The sequence below is a fragment of the Rhopalosiphum padi genome, chromosome 2, assembly GCF_020882245.1.
Source record: "Rhopalosiphum padi isolate XX-2018 chromosome 2, ASM2088224v1, whole genome shotgun sequence".
Classification (NCBI taxonomy): Eukaryota; Metazoa; Arthropoda; class Insecta; order Hemiptera; family Aphididae; genus Rhopalosiphum; species Rhopalosiphum padi.
The window spans coordinates 48,353,687-48,380,692 of NC_083598.1; the positions used below are offsets into that span (position 1 = coordinate 48,353,687).

General features: G+C 26.3%; 5 protein-coding genes across 7 annotated transcripts; 1 reads left to right on the forward strand and 4 right to left on the reverse strand.

Moving 5' to 3' along the window:
- Window positions 1-364: 364 nt before the first annotated feature.
- Window positions 365-5,775, forward strand: LOC132922918 (synembryn). 2 transcript variants are annotated; one of them, XM_060986665.1, is made up of 12 exons: window positions 365-687; window positions 818-1,027; window positions 1,104-1,243; window positions 1,729-1,847; window positions 2,090-2,288; window positions 2,351-2,462; window positions 2,525-2,703; window positions 2,768-2,900; window positions 2,974-3,211; window positions 3,281-3,425; window positions 3,484-3,603; window positions 3,664-5,775. In XM_060986665.1, exons 2-12 carry the CDS (start codon window positions 947-949, stop codon window positions 3,803-3,805), a joined length of 1,608 nt encoding a protein of 535 aa, XP_060842648.1. In that variant the 5' UTR covers window positions 365-687; window positions 818-946; the 3' UTR covers window positions 3,806-5,775. The 2 variants fall into 2 exon arrangements, with proteins under 2 accessions (XP_060842648.1, XP_060842647.1); XM_060986664.1 differs by having other exon boundaries at window positions 365-1,027.
- A 113-nt stretch (window positions 5,776-5,888) lies between these two features.
- LOC132922919 (mitochondrial dimethyladenosine transferase 1) lies at window positions 5,889-8,777 on the reverse strand. The gene is made up of 5 exons (XM_060986667.1): window positions 8,502-8,777; window positions 8,197-8,393; window positions 7,979-8,136; window positions 6,313-6,466; window positions 5,889-6,248 (listed from the first exon to the last, which is right to left on the reverse strand). Exons 1-5 carry the CDS (start codon window positions 8,775-8,777, stop codon window positions 5,987-5,989), a joined length of 1,047 nt encoding a protein of 348 aa, XP_060842650.1. The 3' UTR covers window positions 5,889-5,986.
- Window positions 8,778-8,796: 19 nt separating this feature from the next.
- Window positions 8,797-9,763, reverse strand: LOC132922948 (cytochrome c oxidase assembly factor 3, mitochondrial). The gene is made up of 2 exons (XM_060986697.1): window positions 9,686-9,763; window positions 8,797-9,091 (listed from the first exon to the last, which is right to left on the reverse strand). Exons 1-2 carry the CDS (start codon window positions 9,724-9,726, stop codon window positions 8,797-8,799), a joined length of 336 nt encoding a protein of 111 aa, XP_060842680.1. The 5' UTR covers window positions 9,727-9,763.
- A 1,079-nt stretch (window positions 9,764-10,842) lies between these two features.
- On the reverse strand, window positions 10,843-15,813 carry LOC132922917 (heat shock protein 75 kDa, mitochondrial). The gene is made up of 15 exons (XM_060986663.1): window positions 15,533-15,813; window positions 14,910-14,981; window positions 14,748-14,821; window positions 14,454-14,672; window positions 14,213-14,376; window positions 13,967-14,150; window positions 13,744-13,906; window positions 13,558-13,671; window positions 13,350-13,419; window positions 13,127-13,274; window positions 12,721-12,848; window positions 12,458-12,648; window positions 12,130-12,361; window positions 12,003-12,075; window positions 10,843-11,021 (listed from the first exon to the last, which is right to left on the reverse strand). The coding sequence occupies exons 1-15, from the start codon at window positions 15,645-15,647 to the stop codon at window positions 10,920-10,922; spliced, it is 2,049 nt and encodes a 682-aa protein (XP_060842646.1). The 5' UTR covers window positions 15,648-15,813; the 3' UTR covers window positions 10,843-10,919.
- Window positions 15,814-16,988: 1,175 nt separating this feature from the next.
- On the reverse strand, window positions 16,989-25,780 carry LOC132922927 (alpha-crystallin B chain). 2 transcript variants are annotated; one of them, XM_060986673.1, is made up of 4 exons: window positions 25,372-25,780; window positions 25,081-25,107; window positions 20,561-20,762; window positions 16,989-17,827 (listed from the first exon to the last, which is right to left on the reverse strand). In XM_060986673.1, the coding sequence occupies exons 1-4, from the start codon at window positions 25,557-25,559 to the stop codon at window positions 17,633-17,635; spliced, it is 612 nt and encodes a 203-aa protein (XP_060842656.1). In that variant the 5' UTR covers window positions 25,560-25,780; the 3' UTR covers window positions 16,989-17,632. The 2 variants fall into 2 exon arrangements, with proteins under 2 accessions (XP_060842656.1, XP_060842657.1); XM_060986674.1 differs by lacking the exon at window positions 25,081-25,107 and having other exon boundaries at window positions 25,372-25,779.
- Window positions 25,781-27,006: the final 1,226 nt, after the last annotated feature.

Sequence of the window (27,006 nt, forward strand, 5' to 3'; positions counted from 1 at the left end):
ACTTCTTTAGAGTAAATACTAAGTGCCACTAAGTGATAAATGAATAACAGACAGCAGTATAACATTTTGTTATTATGTGTCATGATGTATACAAATAAATAAAATGTAAAATGCATGAATAATTTGGATTCTTTTTATGAAATATTTTATATTTTATACAGGAAATGGTAAAATAGAATACAGTACCTAAGTGCATTCAGCTATCACTTATCAGTAATATAATTATGTAATATAATAATATACCTAATTACCACGATTAAAGATATACCTTTAATATATAGTATATCTTTAATCGTGCTAATTACCTTATAAATATAAATAACAAATAACACATTTGAAAACAACATTTAATATATCAGTCACCTAAGCACGGATTAAAAAATATATTTTAATTCGTACACTTCCTAAGTAGGTATTGAATCTATTATTTATTTTATAGTGCAACTTGTCAACTAGTGGTTTAAACCGCGATCCCGGTATTTTACATGTTTTATTTACAACCGTGATCGCGATCTATAACCGTGATGATAACTTACTAATGATAACAGTATCGAGTGATTATAATAATAATATTGTCAGTAAGTACTTCAAGTTATCGGTTGTCGGCAATAATTCGGCATTCAGCTATTCAGCACTTTCGCAAAACAATATAAATTATTATTGAAACTTAAAACACACAAGCAGAAAGTTGGTTCCAAAGTACCTGAAATTGTATTAACGAACAATGTTGATATAATATAATATAATATAATTAGTTTCAATTTTGACTAGACCTGTATTATTTATAATCATTTGACGAATAGTTTTTCAATTTTAGATCATATTATTATTGAATGGTAATCTAATTACGTAGATTTATTTCGAAGACGATCTATTTTGCACCCTCTTTGTTTAATGTCAGTCATATATTTAATTTCATGAAATTAAATATATCAAAGAAACAACTATGATATCAGAAATTAATGCAGCTATTAAACAAAACGATTTCCAGCGAGTAAAAGTATTAGTTGAAGCTGTCATTGAAGAAGTGAGTTATCAATTTAGTGCTCTTTGGCTGTACTTACGTGTTTGGCACACAATAATGTTTGTATTTTTGATTACAGCACACAAATACGTTTAACTTTGATGCTTTTCATGCTGATAATACTTTCAAACAATTATGGGAATCTATGTTCCTATGTTTGACGGTGGACAGTTATAGATGTATTCACAAACAATGTTTAACGTGTATTCGGCTTCTGAGGTAAACCTATCTTATAATAACAAAATAATACATTACTGTCAACTGATATGTCTAATGAGTACTATTCCTTTACCATTTTACAACTTTTTGAGTTTTTCTCTATCATTGCTATTGCCAATGTGGAACAGTTATTATTTAATAATTTAATTTTTATTAATTTGTTATTATGATAATTTCTATTGAATTTTATATTTCGCTGTAATTTTAACTTTGAAACATTTTTACTTAACTGACTTTTTGCTGACTTTTACCTGAAGTTCTTACCCACTAATATATGTGTTAAATTGACTACTCTTATAGCTATACCCTATGCACTGGGAATGTTGAAAAATGTAAATCATGTAAAAATTTATTTGTACGATTTAATATTAAATAATAATTATTTATTAGACTTAGTAATACATAACTAGAAAATGTAATAAAAATGGTAACATTACTTAGCTATATTATAAATTATGCATATTATTGTTTATTATTGTTCATAGTCGAGACAAAACACATTTGAAAGATATTGTAATTGAAAAACATGTGAACATTCTACTTCAGTGTGCTAATCTTGTTGACAACACATTATGCATAGTGATCACAACTGAAAATACAGATAGTAAGTCACCAAAAATATATATCAATTTAACTATGATCTATGAGTTATAATTAATACTCAGTACCTAATATATTTAACAGATTTTATAAATTTAAACAAGTATATACATTTATTTTAAAATAAATAATAAGTAATAACTAAATTAAAAATTATTTTTTTTTAATAATGTATACTAAAGATGTTTTAATTTTACAGTACCTAATATAAATAGTAAATAATTATATTATGATTCTGTCCTACAGTTATCGTAGAAGGCCTGAAATGCTTGTGTAATATAGTTTATAATTGTGACACTGCACAAGAAGTATGCTGTTCTAATAAAACTGTTGACTGCATTATTCTCAGACTAAGAACATATTTTGAACAGAATATTCCATATGTCATAAAATATTTTGACATCAAACTTTTATTTCTTTTAACAGCATTTAACAAAGACATAAGGTAGACTCTAATACATATATAATTTTTAATTTTCAGTGTATTTACTAACAATTTTATTTTAGATTAAAAATCACAGAAGAGTTACATGGTCTCACGTATCTAACAGAAGTCTTAGACAATATACTACGTGGTACTATTGAAGATGCATCCAAAAGCAATTCATCTAGCTTACAGGTGATTTATCAATCGAAAAATATAAAAATGATTTTTAATAATAACATGAATAATGTTTTCAGGAAGAAAATGTGTTACTCAGCTGTGAAATACTAAAAACTTTATTTAACTTGACAGTTATTCCAAGAAATGAGTCATCTGAAGAAGATGATTATTCAATTTGGATTAGATTGATTTCCATATTACGTGATTTACTAGTCACCTCAAATTTTGTCCCATTATTTCAAGATAACATTATTTGGTATTTTATTGAATAATGTATTTTTTTTAAAGCATTTTTTACAAAAATGTATAATTTTTTTTAGCAATGTTGTAAATTTGTTGACAAATGCACCACCAGCTTGTTTAGATCAATTGCTAGTTAAAAGTCATTGGTGTGATTTTGATGCTTTAAAAGTGATAGTGAATTTTCTTGATAATCAACTGTCTAATACAGAGGTATTTGCTATTTTAATATTTTATTGTACATTTTGATAATAATTTACTTTAATTTTCATGTTGTATATTTTAGAATCCATTATATGAACATATATCACCAGCATTGATGGTTTTATTAAAAGGATCTAGATCAATTGCAAAATTTCGTTGTGAAGTACGACAGCAAATTTTACCTCCATTAAAAGATGTTATCAATCGACCTGAACAAGGAAAGACATTGCGTAATAAATTGTGCCGCTTACTCACTACTCCCAATGTGAGTCTACGTGACTTGGTTGCTGAATTGTTATTTGTCTTATGCAAAGAAAATGGTACAAAACTTATCATGTTATTCTTATTCAATTTTTATTGATATAATTTAAATAAGTTTTACTTTTTAGTGGGTCGTATGATAAAATATACAGGATTTGGCAATGCAGCTGGTTTATTTGCAAATCGAGGATTACTTTGTAAAACATCAAATCCAGATTACTCATCAGACAGTGAAGATAGTGATACAGAAGAATACCTAACATACAAAGACCAGTTAAATTTCTATTTTAATTTATACATGTACCAATAATATGAAAATTATTTTGTATAGGATAAATCCAGTTCTTGGTTGTTATGAACCACCAAAACCTAATCCATTTGAATGTATGTCTGTTGAACAACAAGAACATGAAGTTATGCAGTTGGTTTCTAAAATGGATAAACTCACCAGGTATTTATAAATTATAATATGTCTTAAAAGTTTTCTATTATTGTAAACTATTTATTTTAGGGAAGGAGTGATACAGCCTTGTAAAATCGGAGATGATGGTCGACCAAAGCCTATTGAACATGTTCTTCAACTTCAAGAAGAATTAATGAATCATTTTACTAACATAAAAAATAAAGATGGGCCAGATGATGAGAGTGATTAAGTCATTCATTTATTTATTTAGTTAGTTGTTAATCTACTTTTAATTTATTATTATCAGATTTTTAGTCAAACTTTTTACTCGTAGAATTCATTAGCTATTATTAGAAACCTGTATTAAATACTAGTTCTAAGATATAATTTATGTGTTCAAGTCTGATGTCTTCAGATTTAAAATTTGAGTCATTTTAGTCTGCCATCTAGTAATTTGTATTATGCACATATTAACATACTATTCATTCATTTTATTTAATATCACAATTTTTATTACACATTATTTTTATATACATAATATGTGTAATAGATGATTTTTAATGTAAGACACTCATTGTTTCATTTAATTAAAGAAAAATTAAATGTTTTTTTTTTTATAACTGAACACTTAAAATTACTTTACTTAATTTAGTTTATTATTTCTTATTCTGAAGAAAAGATATATTAATGTACAAATATTATAATATTGAAACATTGTCCAGTTTTATAAACAGTTTAAGTTTAAAAGGGCTATACTCCAGCCTAGGGGTCGACAATTAAATTCTATGGTGGTCCAGATAATTTTAAATAAAATATTTGAGGGCTAGAAGAAACTTAAATATCAGTATATATTTTGTGTTGTCATGACTATTATTGTCAACGGTGATAAACGATGAACACTATTGTAATATAACCTGCAGAAAACTAGCATTAAAAAAAAAGTATTTTTGGTGGTTTAGTTATTTCCACTATATGGTCTGGATTTGGCTCGTGAGCCGCCTGTTGCCGACCTGCTAGGGCTCATAAGAAAAGTTAACTTTTTTGTATATGTTTATTGGTCATTATCGTGATATAATTCAATAATAATTTATTATTTTATTCAGATTAGGCATTCAGCACAGTATACATACTGAATTTCTGTATATAACCAGACAGGTTTTCAATAAACAGCACATCATTAATCAGTATGAGACATAAAAAAAAACTGCAAAAACTCAATAATATTTTTTACTGTGGCGGGTTTTACTTTTCTTGTGGGCCAAAATATAGTCTTGAGCAAATATTTATACTTTATAGAGTGTGTCAAACAAAGTTACAAATGAAGTAATGCATAATGATAGCATATTGATTCAATGTTGAATATTTATACATAAATATTTTCTATTGCATAATGAGAAAGAATAAAATAATGTTATCGATTTAAAAAAAAAGAAAGTAAAAACCTAAAAAATTACCATAAGTAAAATTTAAAAAATTGACTGCTAACATGTGTCTTTAGTTTAAAAAAAATTGTTTTCATATACCTATGTAATGTAGTTTTTTTCCACTCTGTTACATAATTCACAGTACTCACTTCACATTTCAAATTTAAAAAATAAAATTATATATATTATTATTATTATTATAGTAATATTAGCTTATACTATACATCTTAAAATATCTAAAATGTTTGCATCCGTGCATAAGAATTTAAGATGCACAGCTGTAAGCTAATGAAAGTATTTTCATTGCATTCTATATTTATATTTACAGATTGTGCACTCAATGCAAACTTTTATACAACTCTTTTCATTAAATACATTTTATGTAAATTATAAATAACAAATAATTCTTGTTTCTAGTCAAATGAAGGTATATAAATGCATTATTTAATTCCTGTTGTTTTGTATAATTGATTAAAATGCCTACAGTTACTTAACATTTTACAGGGTTCAATAAATTGCATTAAAAGTTATTTGATAATAACATTATAGTATATCATCATATACTTTAAATTGTATTATGTTTTTTTTTTAATCTAATGTATGTATAGAAATTAATCTTACAATGACCATTGAACAATGCACACTTGGAAATGATTGAAACCCAATTTTACCTTAGAAAAGGGTAGTTTTAATTCAATAGTATAACTAAAAAAAAACTTTAAAATTGTATTCTAATAAAGTATCAACTATTGTTTATCTTCTTATCTAAATAATAAAATAAACGTATATGTATTAAGTCTTTTTTGTAAAAATAATTTTAGTTTCTTCCATTTTTTATACTTATCAAGGTATTTTAATTTTAAATGTTTAATAAATTACTACCTCATTCTATTTTCAAAGAAAAACATATACTCCGTAAATTTAATTTAATTTTATGAAACACAAATATTTAAACAATATTACTAATTACATAAACTACTGTATGCCTTGAAATGCCCACATTGTACTTAATACTCATTTATTGATATTATATTTTCTTTGTAATCTGAATTATTAATTTCAACATGTGGCCAATTATCATCGGATTTCTGTCCACGGTAATTATATTTCATGTAATCTGGTTTCTCCTTGCATATAGACATGTATGCATCACAGATACGACCGAATTCACTAACAGTTAATTGGAATGGTCTTGTGCTTGGTTCAATTGCTGCTGCAGTTAATAATTCAGTGGCTAGTTGTTCTCTGACTGGTTTTGGAAACAAGGTCCTTTATAAAATAATCAAAACAAATAATTATATCCATTATAAAAATTTGAATTTAAGTTACTTACTCAACACCTCGAATACAATATTTTTGTCTGTAACTAAATACAGATCTGATAACCTTTTCAATTATGTCGAACGGCAAATTAATAATTGGTTTTTTCAGGGGTGTAAGACGTACAACACCCACATCAACATTTGGTTTTGGAATAAATGCTCGACCTTAAAATAAGATTTAATTGCATTATATAATTCTCTTATCATAAAGTTTCTTGGTGAACCCAAAGTTAAGTTTGAATTGTTAAAAAGACATTTATATTTCTAAATTTAAAATCCCAAGTTTCATACTTTATAAAAAGTGTTATTCAATAATTTTAAACAATTATTTTAGTTTTTAATACTGACAATCATATTAATTTTCAATCTTAAATTAACTGAATACTTGGTGTACCTAAAAATTAAATGGATAATACAATAATTTCTTATTTTAAATCCCTAATAATACTATAGATTGTAATTCATTAAATGAAGAATCTAAACAAGGATTAATTATAAATAATAAAGATATGTGATTACAGTGGCAGATCTAGGATTTTTTTTTTTGAGAGGACAAAATTTTTTATATTATTATACATCATATTATATTATAATTTTGTAAACACAATATTTAGGATTTAAGAGGATGTTGTATCACATGTCTTTGTCTTACATATGTATGAAATGGCAAATTTTTGTTCACCAGTTTCAATATTGAACTGTTAGTTTTGATATTAGAGTAAATTGTCCTATTATTAAACTTTTAGGTACATTATTTGTTCTTTCGTTGGTTTTAATGATATTTTAATTTTTAAGTGAGTTATAAGTAGGGTCCAGAAATTCATGAACTAAAGACTATCAAAATATGCATGTAAATATGCACTTAAAATCATTAAAATATGCAATTCATTTTTTTTTTGTTTTTGGTAAAAATTTGCACAATTTTAATGATATAATTTATTGTAATTACTTCAAGAATTAAAATTTACAACTAGGGATTTTGACAGGTTTTCATATACAAACGAACGGCGATTATCAACCCAACCAAGCAATGACCTTTAATTTTAATCAAGTTTTTATTTTATATCAGCAAAGTTTCTATAAAGAAATATTTTTCAACAAATAAATTTTAAAACATACTCAAACATTTTCAAGAAATATTACAAAATAATAATAATACCATAAGTAAAATGCAGTTTTATTTTAAAATATGCTCATTTTTTTTAAAAAACCTTAAAATATGTGAAAATATGCACACTAAAATTTTATTTTTGAATTTATTAGATTGTGATTCAAATTTTTAGCTCATCCAGCAACTTTTGACGCACTCAGTAAAAACATGAAAATGCATGAACTATAATAAGGTCCTAGTTATGAGTATGTAAAATATTAAAATTTGAAATCTTATAATTCAGTTAAAAATTAAAATATTGTAGACCTAACGAGAGAACACAGATAATGTTCTTACCTAAAAGTTTATAATTTACTCCAATATCAAAACTAACAGCAAACTATTGAAACTGATGAACAAAAATTTGCAATGATGTACGTGTGTAAGACAATGACAACATATACTGATACGCTTAATAGTAGGCCAAAATATAAAACTATTAATATAGTTAATATAGTAGTTTCTAATCATCAATATTGTTGAAGAACTATCAAGAATATTAATGAAAAAAACCATGATAATTTTACCTGGAATATTAAATTTATGTTCAACCCTACACCAATTTTGACACATAACTGAGAGCCTACATCTTTCTCGAGTCATTATTGGAGCTACCATTCTTTCAGCCACTTCTTTTTGAAATGTCAATGTCATGCGTACTCGACCATACCTCCATGCACTTTTCCTGAAAATATAATAAGTTAATGAAAATAAAAAATAGAAATCAAATAGTATAATATACTACCTTTCTGATATAGCTTTTAACCATCGTATAATAAGTGGTGTAGACACATTAAATGGCAAATTTCCAATAAGATGAATTTGTGGACATTTATCTTCCCATTCCATTTTATTATTTTCATTGAACATTTGTTCCAAATTAAAATTCATTACATCTCCAAATATTAACTCTAATGGTACTGGTGATGATTCAGCCAAGAGCTAAAACAAATTATGATGTAAGTTGTCTATATTTTATTCTAACAAATACTGAGTAAAATATAATATAAATTATAATAGATACTGAAATTTAAACGAAACAACACCAACCTCCAGGGATGGTGTAAATCGTTTATCTTTTTCAATTATTAAAACTCTAGAAGGCATGTTTTGAATTATTGATCTTGTTATGTTTCCAGGACCAGGACCAACTTCACATACTTCACAATCCTTAACAGATCCTGCTGATCTGACAATGCGACTAATTAATCTTGGTTCCATTAAAAAATTTTGAGAAAGCTCTTTCATAGCACGTAGTTTATATAGTTTAATTAAATCCCTGATGCTAGGTAGGGGTGGCAGACGGATAATCTGATTTACTGACATAATGAGAGTGTATAATTTATTATTGTTTAACAGTTACTGCAGGTTCTTCAAAATCATCCAAGAACGTTTCCTGTTTTATTGAATAAATAGAATATCCGTAAATGCTCAATGTAATACCACCCAGTAATAAACCTGTATAACGAGCGTTTCTACGCATACGGTTCAACCTAGTAGCACGGATCAGATTTTGGCGTTCAACAAATTTTATTTGTTGCAGTAATCTTTTATCGATTTCACCGTCTTTCATGAAATCAACTTTGGGCATCTGATCACTGTTAGCCATAGCAAGTTGAATATACCAGCTTACTTGCTTTCTGTAAAAATAGGGAGAAAAAAATAAGTCTTCATAAAATCAAAACAGGTAACAAATATGGATTAAGATCTTACTGGTTTGTAAATCAATTCAAGATACCAAATTCAATGACCATTAATAATTAAATAAACACATGATAATACCACAGAATGAATTAGATAATATATTATAATAATAGGTTATGTACTCCAATACTGTTATTGGACTTATTTACATAACATTTTTAAAATTTAGAACCTATAGATAGTATTTATGATTAATTTTGAAATTTTAAGTGTGCAGTACAATGAGAATGTAGGTATACAGTGTACTTCCCAATCACCCATTTCAGAAACACGTTTATGTGATCTATAGAATAAATCTCAAATAAATATAATCTTTACCTGTTCAGCACTTTTGTAATCGGCAGATACCAATCGCTATTAATTAACGAATATTGTTATCAAAGCTTGTGTTTAATAAAAATGTAAATTTGTATAATTTATTCTATGAAAAAAACTTGAGAGTGATATTTAAAGTAATAATTACAACAATTCATACCTATCCACGATTTGGTGAGAATAAAATTGGACTCGAAAATAAACTTTTAACTTACACAGTAAAGTTGCACAACAGAGGCAATGTAGCACATAACATAATATAGAGTAATATTACTCTATGACCAGAATGCCATATGGTATGGCATCTGATAAGAACATTTCTTCCGAAATCCAAATTTGATAAGAATTAAATAAGAAAAAATATTAATTTTAAAATTCATTATTACCAATGTCGAAAACTAAAAATCCCAACTTTCTCATTAAGTTATAACCAACCTAATAACAAAAAATGTCTCGAAAAATTCCCAAATCACATTTTTTTTTAAATTTTGAATTGAAATATTATTGTATAGTATCAAACAATAATAAATTTATAAAACAAATTATTTATTATTTAACTACCTGAATCGACTGAATCTGCGGGTTCAGATTGGAAAATTCGAATGAATTTTTATTGAGAAATCAGTTGAATTACTAAACATTTGAACATTTTTCACTAATGAGTAATGACAACTATTACTGCTAATCATATAGGTTTAAACTCAACACAAATAAAGATGTAATTGTAGCCATTCAACAGATTTTATATTAATATAAAGTCTGTGCTCCATAATAAATAAACAAGAAAAGTCCTAAATTAAGAAAATATGGAACATTTTATAACAAAAGTACCAGAAGTCCATAAATATTTATTAATAATAATTACAATCATAATTTATTATACAATATTTATATTTACAATGTATGCAAAACCATTAAATATAATATTTGTGTCCACTTTTATAACCACAATACTTAAATTTTATTATTTTTTTATGAATTTGTAAATTGGGTTGACTGAGATATAATATAAGAAATATTCATAATTTTGTTATTTACCTATTCATTGCAATATCGATAAGATATTGAATAATTAGCAAAATAAAGTAATACATGTATTGTAATACTTTACATCCAATGTTTATTATAAAAGTTATTCAGTGTGTGTGGTGATTTTTATTGATAAGCATATTCTTTTAGAAAGTAAAGTTTGACAGTTAAAATAATTCTTATTTTAGTTTTACTATATTATTCTTTCAGGAATATTTGTCTAATTATTTGATGTACATATCTAAATGTAGTTCATCATTAAAAATTTAAATGTATAATTATAGATTATAAATAATAACATGTAAAATTGCAGAATAAGGAATTTAAAAAAATGTTTAAATAATTACTAAAAAAAAAAACAATATATTACTTATTCATAATAATATTTACAAAATTAGAAGTGTCTACAAAACCAATAATTTAGTATTTTTCAACTACTAGTTCTAGGACACGATTCATGTTGGACACCAATTTTCTGGAATCGTTTATGAGGCCTGCTGTCACCATTGAATTACTATACAACTAAATAAACAATACACAAAACAATGAGAATAAGATTAAAATATATACAATATTTTAACATTAAGATATACTTAAATATTTAACACACATGAGTCTTGAGAAAACCTAGAATATTTATAAACCTTGCTATAGAACATTATGAATGTTCTTAGAGATTAAAGAATACTCTTGACATTTTTAGATGCATATTGGTTATTTAATAATTGCAACATTGAAAACATCATATTTTAAAGTTATGACAATAATTTGAGTCTACAACCATCACAATAATAATAATAATAGTAAAAATGACCAAGTTATTAAGTTAATATCAAACAAAAAAAATATTCATTAGTACGAGAATATGTATTCAGAGAAAACAAATTATTTTATATAAATAAATGTGTATTCATTGTTTTATGACTTGTAGGTACAAAGAAAATAACATTTAAGTCGTCCAAGTTTAATAATTATAATAAATTACTAAATTAGATAAATTTAAATTGTTTAGTTTTGTATTCAACTATTTTAAATTGTATAATGACCACATATTACTTTAAAATGTATAATATGTAGATATTAAATTATAAATAACATATTATGCTGAGTTGCAAAAAATTATTTAATATTGGTGCTTAACATTTATTTCTGTTAAACGTGATTTAGAAACCATAATATTTAAGTGAACCATTAAATGAATCAATTTTTAATGTGACTTGGCAATAATATACTGAACTATAAATTGCAAAGGTCTAAAATATTTAAATGTAGTTCAAATTAAATATATCAAGCTCTTTATTATATTTATGTTATAACTTATAATATATACCTAATTATAGATTCCAAAATTAAAAAATGAAATATATTAAATTTCAGTTAACCATATATAGATAATTTAGTTTAAATTATCATACTTCAAAATAAATTTTAATTTTGTATACTTTATAAAAAAAAATGTAAATTACTAATTTTAAATTTAAGACATTATGAAATATATTTTACCTGTTCTACAATTAATTTAGCTAATTCTGGATTTGAATCTTTAAGTGTATGCAATTTCTTTATGACTGCATGTCTGAAAGTAAATAGTTATTAGATACAATTATATACAATTTTTGCAATAAATTACTTGGGGTTTAGCTCAAGTTGAGGCTGAAGGACTGAAAATAACATCTCTTCGTCCATTTGTTTTAGTTGAGTTTTAATGAAATGTCTAGCAGCTGTCATATCATCAACAGTGATTACACAAGGATGGCTTTCTAATTGTCCGGTAGTTTTTACCTTTTTTACTTTATTACCCAATACGGATTCAATCCAAGGTAATAAAGAATCTAATTGTAACTGACTCAAACTATCAATTCCTATTATACAAATATTTAATAAACAATCAGTGAAATAAATTATTTATTTATTTTTTCTATAATTTTACTTGAATAACTAATGAGAATATAACCAACCTAAATCAACGGCTTGAGAACTTTGATTATTAGCGGCATTAATTTCTTTTTCTACTAAAGTAAGTTTGACATTCTTGAATGTTTTTACTTGATACAAAATGATTTCATCATGTTGTTCATAACAATAAATAACTTCAATGTTTTTCTTCTTTAATGCTTCTATGTATGGGGAACTTTCAGCTAAAGCACGACTATAACAAATTATTTTAAAAATAAAGTTTAAAAATAATAATTAAATCATATTAATAATTAAATTATATTACTTAGGAGCAGATAAATAGTAAATATCGTTTTGACCTTCTTGTCTTCTTTTCATATAATCTTCAAATGATGTTGTTTCACCAGGTTTAGTGTATGAAGATTCATATCTTAAAAGACTTGCAAGATCTTCCTATAAAATAAAATTTTAAATTTAAAAGCTTACGACTATTTTTTTTTTTTATTAAATTAAAAATGTATCTATTTTAGTTTACATTACTATTAATTTTTTAATCAGTAATAATTAATTTTTATTGATAATTATTGTTATTATCATTAATTTAAATAAATAATGGTACAATTATTTAAAGCACAATTTTGGATAAGAATATAAAATTTGACACAATAAATGTATGAAACATTTTCACTTGGAACAGCTATAAAAAATTACTCAAATAATAGAATACAAACTCGTTCTTTGGGGTCGTCATTTGTCACAACTCCTTCTTTGATAAACACACCATAGTCCTGATAAAACTTCATGTATTCATCAAGATCTTTTACAGATTTATCATGTAAAAATTTAACAATTTTATTTGTCAATAATTGGTTTAATTTTCTGAAAATATAATAAAATATCAATACTGAGATTGAACATAGATTTAAAACTTTATTGAAAATTAGTAATTTGTACCTAAGTAATGAAGAGTTCTGTAACATTTCTCTACTTAAATTTAATGGTATATCTTCTGAATCAATAACACCTATAAATATTAATATTCACAATTAAATTTTGTTTGAATTATATTTTATTTATTGTAGTATTAAAAAAAAAAAAAAAAAATAATTATTTCGATAAAAGAATATAATATAATAGTCAATAGCTAATCATCCAAAGTTACCTTTTACAAAACGAAGCCATTTTGGTAATACGTGTTCAGCTTCTTTTTTAACCAATATACGTCTAGTATAAAGTGATACACCTTTAGTTGAGCTATCATAAAAATCAGTCTGACCTATAATAAATAAAATCTTTAATATACAATTTATAAAATAATTTTTTTTTTTATTTTATTTATAATTTATACCTGGTGCTAGTTCTGGGAAGTATAGCAATGCACGCACTTGAATTGGAGCTTCGGCAGAGTAATGCAACACAAATCTTGGTCTATCATAAGTGTTAGCTACAAATTTGTAAAATTCATCGTGTTGTTCTTTGGAAACAGATTTGGGATTAAGTAACCATAATGGCTAAAAAGAATTGAAAGTTATATAAAAAAATTAATTAACATTGTCAAATGTTATACTTACTTGTATAGTATTAATTTCAGAACCATTTAACTTAATTGGAGAATTTACAAAATTGCTGTACTTATTAATAACATTACGAACAGTGTCTTCTGAAGCATATTCGCGACAATCTTGTTTAAGATACATGACTATTTTTGTACCCCTTTCTATATTATCAGACTCTATTATTTCATATTCATTAGTTCTAAAACAAATCATTAAGTATAGGTAAGTTTCATAAACTAATACTATGATTTAAAAAAGTACCCATCTGATTTCCATAAGTATCCAGTGGCATGGGGGTTCATAGATTTAGTGAAAACTTCCACTCTATCGGCCACCATAAAACAACTATAAAAACCAACACCAAATTGACCAATAATTGATGATAAATTTGCTGATTCATTTTGTTGAATATTTTGTAAGAATGCCTAAATAAATACAATGTGTCAAATTATCTCAAAGCCATTCTCATATTTGATAACATTAATTATATAAAAGTGTATACTTTGGAACCAGACTTAGCAATAGTACCCAAATTTGAAATCAACTCTTCTCTAGTCATTCCAATTCCTGTGTCTTGAATTGTCAATTTTCGATTTGTTTTATCAGTGGTTATGTTTATATCTAAACTTCCAAAATCATGAGATTCGCCTGCTTTTAAACTAACATAACGTAATTTTTCCAAAGCATCGCTAGCATTTGAAATTAATTCTCTGATAAAAACCTAATTTTACAAATTATATTATTAGGAAAGTTCTAGTATAAATTATTTTCTATATTGGAATGAAATATCTCTTACTTCTTTTTCAGAATATAATGATTTAGCAACAATATCTAACAGCATACGAGTCTCTGCTTGAAATTCCAATTTTTCTGAAAACCAATAAAATTATTGATCATTTGCATGACTTGTCTTAAATTATCTATTTTATATTTTGTCTTAAAAAACATTATATCTTACCTGCAGTTGGATTTTCTTCATTCACACTTTTGTCCAAATTGGGATTAGATGAAAAGTTTCTAATGGGTAAACCTATAAAAAATAATTTAATAATAAAGGGTGATACAAAAATATCCAATCTAAATAATATACAGAAGTTACAAAATATTACACTGAAAAAAATTACCAATTCTCCACCTCACATAATAAGTAATAACAAATCATACCGTACATAGAAACCTACACATTAGTACATAACAATACATGAAAAAGTAAAGAGTTACTACAAATGGTTCTATCTAACTTTTAACACTCACCCAAATTCACTTAATAAATACTTAGCTATAATAGCCATTCCTGGCAACCCTCATTTGTCACCTTAAGCGCAAATGGTTTACTAAATATCAATCCTTAATCCATATAACAAAAAATAGTAATAAAAATATAAAATTAATAAATAAAAGACAAAAGTGCTATCAATGAGTGGCTTTTTCAATCAAGTTGTTCATATTTTTTTTAGTTTTATAAGCTCATACTCTTATTGTGCCTACAGGTACAGATTGTGTATTAATAAAAAAGAAAAAACTATAATGACATTATTTTTACATAAAATTTAATGAATTGTTAATTCATAATTGGCTTACTCGATGACAATATCACATTACTCTGTCGGTATAATGTTTGTCCAGTGCTTCTAAAACGCCAAACATTTCTGATGAGTTGACTTCTGAACAATTTAAGCGCAGCCATTGAAGACATTTTATGTTCAGTTAAACTACTTAATTACTAAAAGATAACTTAATTTGATAGGTATTTAGTAATTGAATATTGGTTAATATGAACTTAATATTTTGAACGCAACGTGACTATAGATTTAACACTAATTAATAATTAATGTCTTTTAGACTATAGTCCAATAAACGTGATAACTATAGTTCACGGTTGTTATCAGATAAAAATTCACCGGCGCCTCGGAGATTCATGAATTGGTTATACTGGTTATAGATAGTGATAATTTGGTAATATATTCTACTCTATGATTTGGTAACAGATTAATGAGGATTAAGATCACGATTAATATATTAATCGTGGTTAAGATTGATTATTTTTTATCACTATTGGACTAAATGTCTAAAATAATATACTTAGTCCATAAATTTTGTCAAAAACTGATTTTGCATTAAAATTCTTGTTTTTCCTTAATTTATTGTTTGTTTTAACCAATTATTTTTAAAAATACTAATCAAAAGTGATCACATTAATATCAAAAAAACATATCACTTGTGATAGAGCCATTATAGGCTGATAGACCATTTTGAATTTTTGTTCAGAATCATTTTTGGTATACAATAAAATGATATATCATTGAATTCAAATTTAACACACATCTATGACCTATAATAGTGACCCACTCCACATCTATAGTACCCACTTACGACTTACTTACATTTTTTATATTGTTTTTTTCCGTATTAAAAATAATAGTAATATTATGTAAAACCCCAGGCCTAATGTTTTCTATTATTTTTTAATTCAAATATTTTAAGATGTTTAACACAGCCGGACAGCCGTCATATCTTATTACATTCCATGTACACGTTTCAACGGTTTATTTTTTATGTTGTATAGCCGTATTATAGGTACCTACATAGACCAGTGCGTTTAATAAATTACTATATATTTTTTTCGATTGGATCGTGACTTCTAGAACAGTTAATGTAGACATCTTCAATTTCATATTACAATTGATACATATTTTCAAATACATATATATTTTTTCAACAGATTATTTTAAGGGTCCAAGGAAAATAACAAAAGATATTTGGTACTATTACGGTACTAGTGTCTTAGGAGAACTTATTAAGAAATATTCTATTTTCGTGTTTTGTGCACTCGTAAAATAGTTATGTTACTACTATCTAGATTGGGCGTTGAACGCAGTCCAAAAACACCGACCAAGGCCTGAGACGGCGGCAGCAGTTCTAAATGTGTTCCAGCGACTTTGGTGATAATTTTAGAATATATTTGGTGTGCTTCCTGTCACAAAAGCATTTTAGCATTTTAATTTGGTTTAGCAAGAGAAAAAAATCAAACACGTCATGAAAAAAGGCAAATAATTTATATTAGTATAGATAATATTATAACAATAAAAATGTAGTAATAATTATTAAAATATAATTTTTCTTTGTTTTCTCAATCGAACAGAATATATATATTATATAATATTATGTTAATGAATACATTAGCCAATTAACTGCACCTATTTTTCTTATTTTCATTATCATGGAAATTGGAAATATAATATAATATATTATTTAAGATATAACATAAAGTTGTGTACCTAGCTAAATATATATTATGTGTATAAAAATATATTCAATCTTCAATGCAGTGATTACAGAAACAATTGTAGGAACTAGCGTAAATTTTGTTTGGCATACATTATTATGGTGTGCAACGTGATCGCGTTATATAAAGCATTAAAGCTCTATAATATTACATTCGTATCATAATAATTATATGTTGTAATTTTTACGCTGTTTACATAGATAACATATTATATATATTATATTATATTGTATGGTTTTTTTTAACATTGAAAACAAAAAATTATAATGACTTATTGAAGGGAATTAAAAACAACATTTTTTTTTTCAAAAATGAATTAATTAAAAATTAAGATATTAAAATTAAAATTAAAATGTTTATGCATTCTAAAAGTGGTTCACTAGATAGAAAAATATTTAATGATGCGAGATTGGAATCAATTTATCAGGCCCTCCTAAGGCAGGCAACGGTGCTTCAACAGTTAACACGCCGTCTTTGCTAAGAGATGACTTGATCGCTTCCGGATTGGTACCTTTTGGAAGTAAGAATTCCCGGTTGTATTCCCTGTACACAGATTTTGAATCTGATTTTTCTTCATGCTTAGCGTGTACCTTAACAGATAAAAAATAAATCATTAGACGAATATTAAAAAATAATATATAATATCATTATGCATATATCAATATCATGTCATATTTATGTAAGTTATAATGACCATCATGAGTAAAACAGTAGAATTTTTATTATCCTAGTATAGTACTAATACATTAATTATTAATAATATTATTAGTGGAAAAAATGTAATTTGTTTTATGAATGAGGAAAGGAAATTACTTTATAGTTTTTTTTTCTTTGCTATTTAGTCAAATTTGGTTAAGTTCAGTTATGCCTATTGTTATCTTTGATATAATCCAAATTCCAAATTGCACTACAAATTATTATGCATTTGTAAAAGAACAGGTACCTATTTTTTAAGTACCAAATTTTTTACCACTATTGAACATTTTTAAGATTTTTTTTTTATAGATTTGTTTCAAATATTTCCCCGAGTGTCACGTAGCTTATTTTTTAAAATTTTGTTTGAAGTATGGAGGTGAAGGAAAATATTGTAATTAAATGTTATAATTTTTCGATAAGGCATTTAAATAATTTTATGATTTTTTTCACTGTTGTTAAATTAAAAAAAACATAGTACAAATAGTATAAATATAATTGCATTTTAGTTCAAAACTGTGCACGAATGAAGCTAGTATTATACTATTATGTAAAATAAAATATCCTATTCACATTCTTTATATATATATATATATATATATAAAACAAATTCAATTTAAATAGTTTAAAATTCGGCGTATTGAAATATCATAATAGTATAATACTTCTAATCGTAATAATATATCAAAAATATATATTTTTTGAAATTAAACCATTAAACATACTCTGAAGATCGAATTAAATAAAATTGGTTCAGTGACTTCATTCAAATCACTAGAGCGTAATATTATCATACCCTACTCACAGTATAATAAAAACTTAACATAAGTAATAAGTATATTGTCTCCAATTTATGTACTCGTATATTTTACAATTATTATCATATTGAAATAATAATTTATCTCTAGATTTCTAAACTGATTTACGATAAGAAACACATTTTAATTAATAGAAATAGATATATTTAATAGTACAATAAATTTTGTCGTTCAACTATTTATTATTATCTACTATAATATATATATTTAGTAATATTATATATATTTATTGACGCCTGAATATCCAATTTTTCAAACTATACAAAAAATACAATATAAAAATATAGTAAGTAGGTAGCTAATATATATTTATATAAAGTCAATAGTATAATTAATAAGAAGTTTAAATTATAATTTATAGATATCTTATTAAATTAATAAATTTAATCTGATAATTTTAACGTGATTTGTTTTTATATAAGACATATTATAATTGTATAACTGTAAAAGTATATAACAAAGTATCTATTTAGAAATAAAAAGAATTTAATAATCGAATCGCATATTAATATAAAATAGTCCGTGTAATGTCATTCTTTATAATAAACGGGGAATATTATGTTTTACAGTTTTTTTTTGTAATGTACTTATATATTATATTTTTGTAATAATATATTCGTGTAAGAATGTAACGGAGTGTAATTATATAGTTTAATATATAATATATGAATGCAATATGTAGGTAATATACTTGCATCTTGCACACGAGATCATTATTGGTTCGAAGGCTTCTAACCATGTATGGAGTTTATCGGGTGTAGACAAGGTCGATTAAGGCGTGGGTCGTTTTCAAGTATGTCTGTGCCATGTGTACGTGAGTGTGTGTTATTTTTTTCATCTAAATAAATGGGCACTCCCTTCTCAGAGAAAACTTTATAATATTATGTAAAAATAGTAAAATACATAAAACATGTATATACTTAAATATACCTTAAAGATACATTATGCTATGCTAGCTATTGGAAAACTTGGAAAATGATAAATTAACAAATCGATAATACCCCCGAATCGGTGTGACAAATCTGTTATTGGATTTAGAAGGTTTCAAAAATATTTTATAATATTATAATATTTGAGAAATATGTCTTATAAAAATAAATATTAATACTTAAATGTATATAATAAATAATATTATGTACCAATACATCGATTTTTTTCGAAGCTTTATAAAATAACATTTTAAAAAAACTGTCAAGGCCATCGACGTACACACATGACATTAAATGTGTGAAGGTCATGACAAATCATCCGTGTCTGATTTAAACAATTATACCTACCTACGTGATTATATTGGCAGTGCGTTTATATTAGTACATGGCGCTTTACGCCATTATTACAGGTGTATATTATAGTGGAAATAAAAGCCACGATCTATTATAATACAAATTCGTTTCCGGCTTTATAAGTTGTGGTCTATTCACTACATATGCACTAAACACTTCATACGATCCTCTATAATATTTAGTAAAGTTGAAGTACTCAGAGTACTCTGGTCCGTATTACGGTGTAACAGAGAAATGCTAATAGTTAATACTTAGCGAGTGTATAATTTTAATACAACCGGTTTCGAAATAATCTCGTTACGCGTCGTGCTTGAAGTTTTTATAGAACACCCGCGATGTGTACGTCGCATCCGGTGCGATTGTTTTATATTTCTGTCGTACGCTCGAACCTATCTCGAAATCTTGTTCGTTATGCGGTACGACGGTAATAACAATAATAATATTATATTATTCTTTAAAACATAATAGTTAAATGTGTGGTGCAGAACGCAGATAGGTAGGTCACATGAATGATATTATTGACACATACCAATAGTTTGTTGTCGACAGTTTTGACGACGATTTCCTCAGGTTCATATTGACTGACGTCAAATCTGAGTTTCAACATTTTGTTGTCGCCATCTTCTTGAATCAGTGGCGAGTTGATGCTTTCGACCCAACCACTAGGTGTAGCCCCAGTTAGTCGGCTGGCTGGCAAATCACTGTGGTTTGACGAGATTGTGTTTTGAGAGCTGGAAATAATCGAACAAATTTAAATTAAAAAAAAAAAAAATCATAACAATTTCTTATTATTTTAAAACTATACATGCGTACAAAATAATAACAATAATAAACAAAATGCTGAAGTGTCATAAATATACAACGTGCGTAAGATATTTTTCAGAGACTTGTTAAGTGCGATAATTATTCTTAAAAAGATATTAACCATGTAGACATTCCTGACCAAAACATTCAAGTTATTGAACTATATTTATTATTAGATATGAAATCAGAAAAAAATACTTGAGAGTTCAGAGTATATATAAAAACAAATTATGGCTCCATTAAAATCCTTGTGAAATAATACGGCTTGTACCTACATAACTATTAATCATGATTCATGAATCATGACAAACATTTTATACTCAACATATTTTTTATTTATGCGTTCCTATGATTTAGCCGTATACTTTTTATTCTCTCGTGCAATTAATTAATTTGGTACTATATCATTAATTCATCGTTATTTCTATAAAAGGGTTATTACTTATTAGTACATTTTTTAAGCTATTCAGGATAATGATTTTGGAATTTTCATAGTTCTACAATTTAAATCAACATATGTTTCCTTAGCTATTTTGTAAACTTGAATTTCTATGTAATTAACGGAATGTTAAGTTAATACCAAACGATAAAAACAATATAGGTAATAACAGTTCTGATTACAGAACGATTACTTACTTTTATGAATTAATATTTTTAATTTTCCGTAGATATATTTAATATTTATATAACAATAATGTAATTCCAGTTCAAACTAGCGATAGTAATAGTTCATTTTAATTAAACAAAATTATTTTGAAAGAAATATTAATTTAAAGCCTATTGATGATCCTATATATTATAATATATAGCCTATTCTTTTAGAGCAACAGTGGGTTGGAAAGAAATTTATTCTTTCTCGATCAGTCCAGATCGTCAGTTGACATTCAACTGTTAATTTAAATGTGCCCACTCAAAAATATTTTTATTTTTCAGTTCGGTGTTACGGATGAACTACGAGGTCAAATATAGTTGTATACTTATACGGCTTCTATACTTTATAAGTTATAATACTATAGAATCTATATGCTAGAAATAATAAATAAACGTAATAAAAAAAGGAAAGTGACCTTTTAGAAGGTGATAAAAACCTTTGCGTATGAAAAATGAGGCTAACAACATAAATGGTCTATTTTAGCATGTAAAATGTAAAAATAGCATAAATATTAAATATTAATACGATGTTTTAAATTAATTAACGACAACAATTAATATAAAAATGAATTTAAAATAAAATAAAATGACTGAAAAGCAAACAAAAGATTTCAATGCAATAAAATATAACTATTATGCTATAAAATATATTATAATTTATAAAATATAATACATTCATATTAAAATATAAATACAACAATGTTAATACGATATGATAATACAATTTTACTGCAGCGATATTGTGATAATACCTAACTATAAAACTGTATAAATGTACCTACTAATTTAATTTGAATATAGGTCTAATTCGTAAGTATATTTGGTGCAAAACATATGTTTTGAGTGCATGAGTTGTAAGGTAAAATGTAAATTAGAGTTAATATTATGTTATTGTTAAAAAAAATTACCTTGAAAAAACATCTAACCAATGTGAGCCTAAACGTCCTATTAACAAACAGTGCAAAAAATACAATGTACCTAATGTGGCTTAAAATGTAAACATATAATGAATTTGATTAATGAAGTAGGTATTGAAATCTCATTTTAATATATTGTATATTGTACTTTTATTTTTATTTTTTTAAATTTATACTTTACAAAACCATAGCAGTGTATAACATGTATTTTATGTATCGTCTATACTACTAGATACGATTTTTTAATTGGGTCGTGGCTTAGAATAAATTTAAATATCACGAAAAGGTGTTTTATATAATTAAACCCAAAAGAATTTTTATAGACATTATTTTGTGAGACACACAATAGACAAATGGCTAACAAAAAAAAAAAATAAAAAAATAACATTTGACATTTCGAAAATCCACACCATTCCACAGTGATCATATAGTTCTATTTTTAGGTGAATGAGTATGCTATAGAGCACATTTTTGTTTTATTAAATAAAACGTATAAGGTTGACGTGTTAAAACCCCGTTGTTTTAAAAGTGTTTTGAATATTTTTTATTGAACAGGTTTTTAATTATTAAAAATCGTGTTAAAGTAAAGAAAACATAAAATTCAATAATCCGATATCCCTCGAGGCTCTTACAATACACGCCATCACGGCACAATTAAATCGTGTTATTTTTGCAACAATCCTCAGCACGAACGTAAGATATAGAATTTAATTTAAAAGAAAATCCCGATACGATTCTAATGACGGACGTTTGAAATTTAACACGTCATATTAAATATATATATTATAATAATATAAATAATATAATACGTGCATAGTATGATATTATGTTGCTATCGCGTAGGCGCGGTTCCGTGACCACGATGCAATAAACTATAATATTAACATTGTAGATCTACATAATATTATTTTGCAGTGTGGTCGTAAGTTAATATTATAGTATAATATATTAAGTATTTCTACGATGCCATCGCCGCCATCGCCAAAGTGTTATAATTTCTACTACTTCCAATAATAGCCTGTACTGCCTCAGACTCGTATATTTATATACATAAAATGAAAATAAATGTACTATGTGATTGTGCACACGTTAGACGAAATAGATATAATTCGAGTCAACTAAACACAAGACCAATGCGCGTTGTATTTAATGCATATCATACTTAGATAATAATAATTAATAGGTATAATAGTGAAAAAATATTTTCAACTGAATTCAGACACTCCTTTGTCGTTTAAAAAAATATTCTGGATAGTGGGTAAAGATAAAAATAGGCTATCATTATGAGTGAAATTAGTCAAAAACATTTTAAATATTTCAGAAGTCACAAAAATGTGGTAGATGTAAATTTTTTGTTTTTAACAAATTCTAAATTTTTCCGAAACTGATTCTCATATGAATTGCACTGTGTGTGAGTGCTGTAATTGCTGAACGCGAATCAGGAAGTCAGAAAATCGCGAGCTTAAGCTATATAGGTTTATATTTTATTGTAATATAGTGCCATTTGATCTGTGCCCGCGGTGTGCGTTACCGTATGCGGGAAATAAAAATAATAACAATAATACACACATCAGACGTAAAACGCAGTCCAACTGCAATTATTGCCAATTGTGTTATGGTGCAATAATATAACGTGATTCCCATCACGACCTCCCATTGTTGTGAGCAAAACCGTGCAGAACGAACGCAATCAATGTCAACCCGCAGATGATTCACGAACCGTTTTATATAAACGCGCACTCTTCTCCACACCATAACTTTAAAAAAACAATATAATATTATGAGGTACCCACTAAGTTTTCTCGAAGAACCAAATAATACACCTATGTAAGTCGATGCCTGTATAAAAGGTATGTACGCCCGCCATTAAGGTACGCAGGTGGTTTTTTCGTTCCCATACGAGTACCTACGACGATCGTATTTTAAATTTTAAACCGATATTAAAGATAGGTAAACATCACAGTACGATATATACATATAATTGTGCACACGACTACACGAGTCGAGACAGCCATCGTTGTTCGTACAGACATCTGAGTGTATTTCTACCTACGTATTATTATTATTTTAAACATCAACACAACCATAAAAATTAATCATAAGCTATAATACAATATACGTATTATATAGGTAATAGGTGTACCACGCAATATAATTTAATATACATATGTAGCCATATATAGATACTATTTTACCAGTGAAGTTGTAATAAACTAATAACTATTTGAACAAAATTATTCATAATATTACTTATCGATTTAGGAGGTCGTATTTTAAACACGATTTTTAAGTATTTATATAGTATAATATTATGTAAATTTGTTTAAAATACTCAAATTAATGTTTTTTGTTTACATTTACATTATTGAAAAATTATTTTAAATAATGAAGTATTGATGTATCCTAATTTCCTAATGAAAATAATGAACTTAATATATTTGAAATATAAATATTGGTATGTATACTTTATGATTATAATATAATCGTTTTATATTGATTACTATAATAGTGCTCTTAATAATCAGCTGTATGCAAATTAATATAAACAATATATTAAAAACTTGTGTATTATACAGATACTATGAATTATGATTTAAACATTCTAAACCCAGGTGCTGTAAAAACAAATGCATAATTGGCATGCCAATTTCAAAAATTATTATATTATTGTACTTACAAGGACTTTTCTTCCACATGTGATGTCCTTTTTAAAATATTGTACGACAAAAAAAAAACACAGCAATTTATTAGATAATAATATAATATAGAACATTTTTTGTTGTAAATATCGTTTTGATATCAATTAATATATACCTATAATATAATACAGGTATCAAAATCAGAAATACCAATGTCGAATTTGATGAAAAATCACCTACAGGAACGTGTCCGAAAATACGAATAAAATATAATAACAGATACGGTTAGAATGTTAGATTGATAGTAATTTATATTATAATATACTTACTTGGATGTGGTCTTGAAGAAGTTCGACTCTTTGTTCATGAGTTCGGAACGAAACTTGGTCATCTCGTCTTCCATCTTTCGCATTTCAGCGTCGAAACGCTCGCGGATGTTGCTGAACTCAGAGTCGATCACGCTGAAGTCGCCCAACTTGATAGGGATGTCTCGCTTGACGCCAGTGTTGTGTGCCATTTATATTTTAGCGCGTGCAAAGAAAATAATCGATAACGGAACGGACGAGAATTTGAAGAGGTTAATATGCGGCAGTAAGATACTATATTATTATACAATATCCAATATGATATGATATAATAGGTTAGTGGTAAGTGTGGATTATATTCCGCTAGAAATCGACTGCTGTAGACACGCAACGAACACACTCGGGGTATGACTGACGCCAGCGGACCCGCGCTCGGTCTATATGAGTGGAAAATCGAACACCCACCATTTTCACGCGGATGCTGGTCGAGCGCGCACGCGCACGCAGTGTAGGCGACGAGAATAACTAAATGTGTATATAGGTATATATAATATTATACTATAATATACGTGTAACCAAACGTTTATAACATATTACATTAGATGTGTTCCCTTTGCGTTTTTTGTCGTTTAGCTTCAATACAACTATTATTATTATTATTATTATTATTTTGTGTGTGTGTTTTGTGCTTACGAAACCACCGGTAAAACGCGCGCGCGCTTCATTTCGGCGGCGCGTGGGTGTAGGACGGGTCGAGAAATAAGTTCTAGAAATTTCCAAAACAATTATTATTATAATTTATGACTATAGACTATAGAGTAAATAGGAGGTATATCTACTAATGTCATATATTTTTATTTTATTCAACCGTTCGATAACTATATACGATATACTCATATTATACAATAACTATTGCCGTGGTGCGGAACACTATAATAGAGTATAGGTATACCGGGCGTTACCATGGTGCAAGATATTACTGTACAAGCACTCTGGTAACCATAACACATAAGATTTCCTATTGAAATTCAATATTTGTATAAAGACTTAAAGACCTCCATCGTGAATGTACCTATATACAATACAGCGATAGCAGATTACGAATTACAATATTTTGTTAAGTTCAACGATATAAACCGCAAACATTAGCTAGGATCAGACGATCATAAATATGTTTTTAGTTTTCTGGGAGTAGGCGCTAGGTAATAAATTTATTTATTGATCAAGTTGTGTATTTGCATTCGTAATTAAATTATACAAAATAAGATTATATCGTACAATTTAGATTCTGAGCAAGCGATAAATATATTCATTTTATCATGATGAACGATAATTTATCGATAAAATACTTCAATTTTCAAAAATGGGCGTGGTTACCAAATTGAATCAAGTTTGTACTTTAGACAGGTCAAACTTAAAAATTTGCAGTACTAATCAGGAAAAACAAACAAAACTAAGGAAAAATTAATTTGTATACAAATTTTATTTTTGATAAAATTGATTTATTTTTTAAGTTGTAACTCGAAAACAAATAATCACAGATGAATGCATTTTTCACCAAATGTCTATATTATTTTTTTTTTATTTACGATAAAATCAAAAAAAATTGTTCATCTTTTTTTTTTTAATGTCGATTAAATGCTTAAAAATTGAATACAC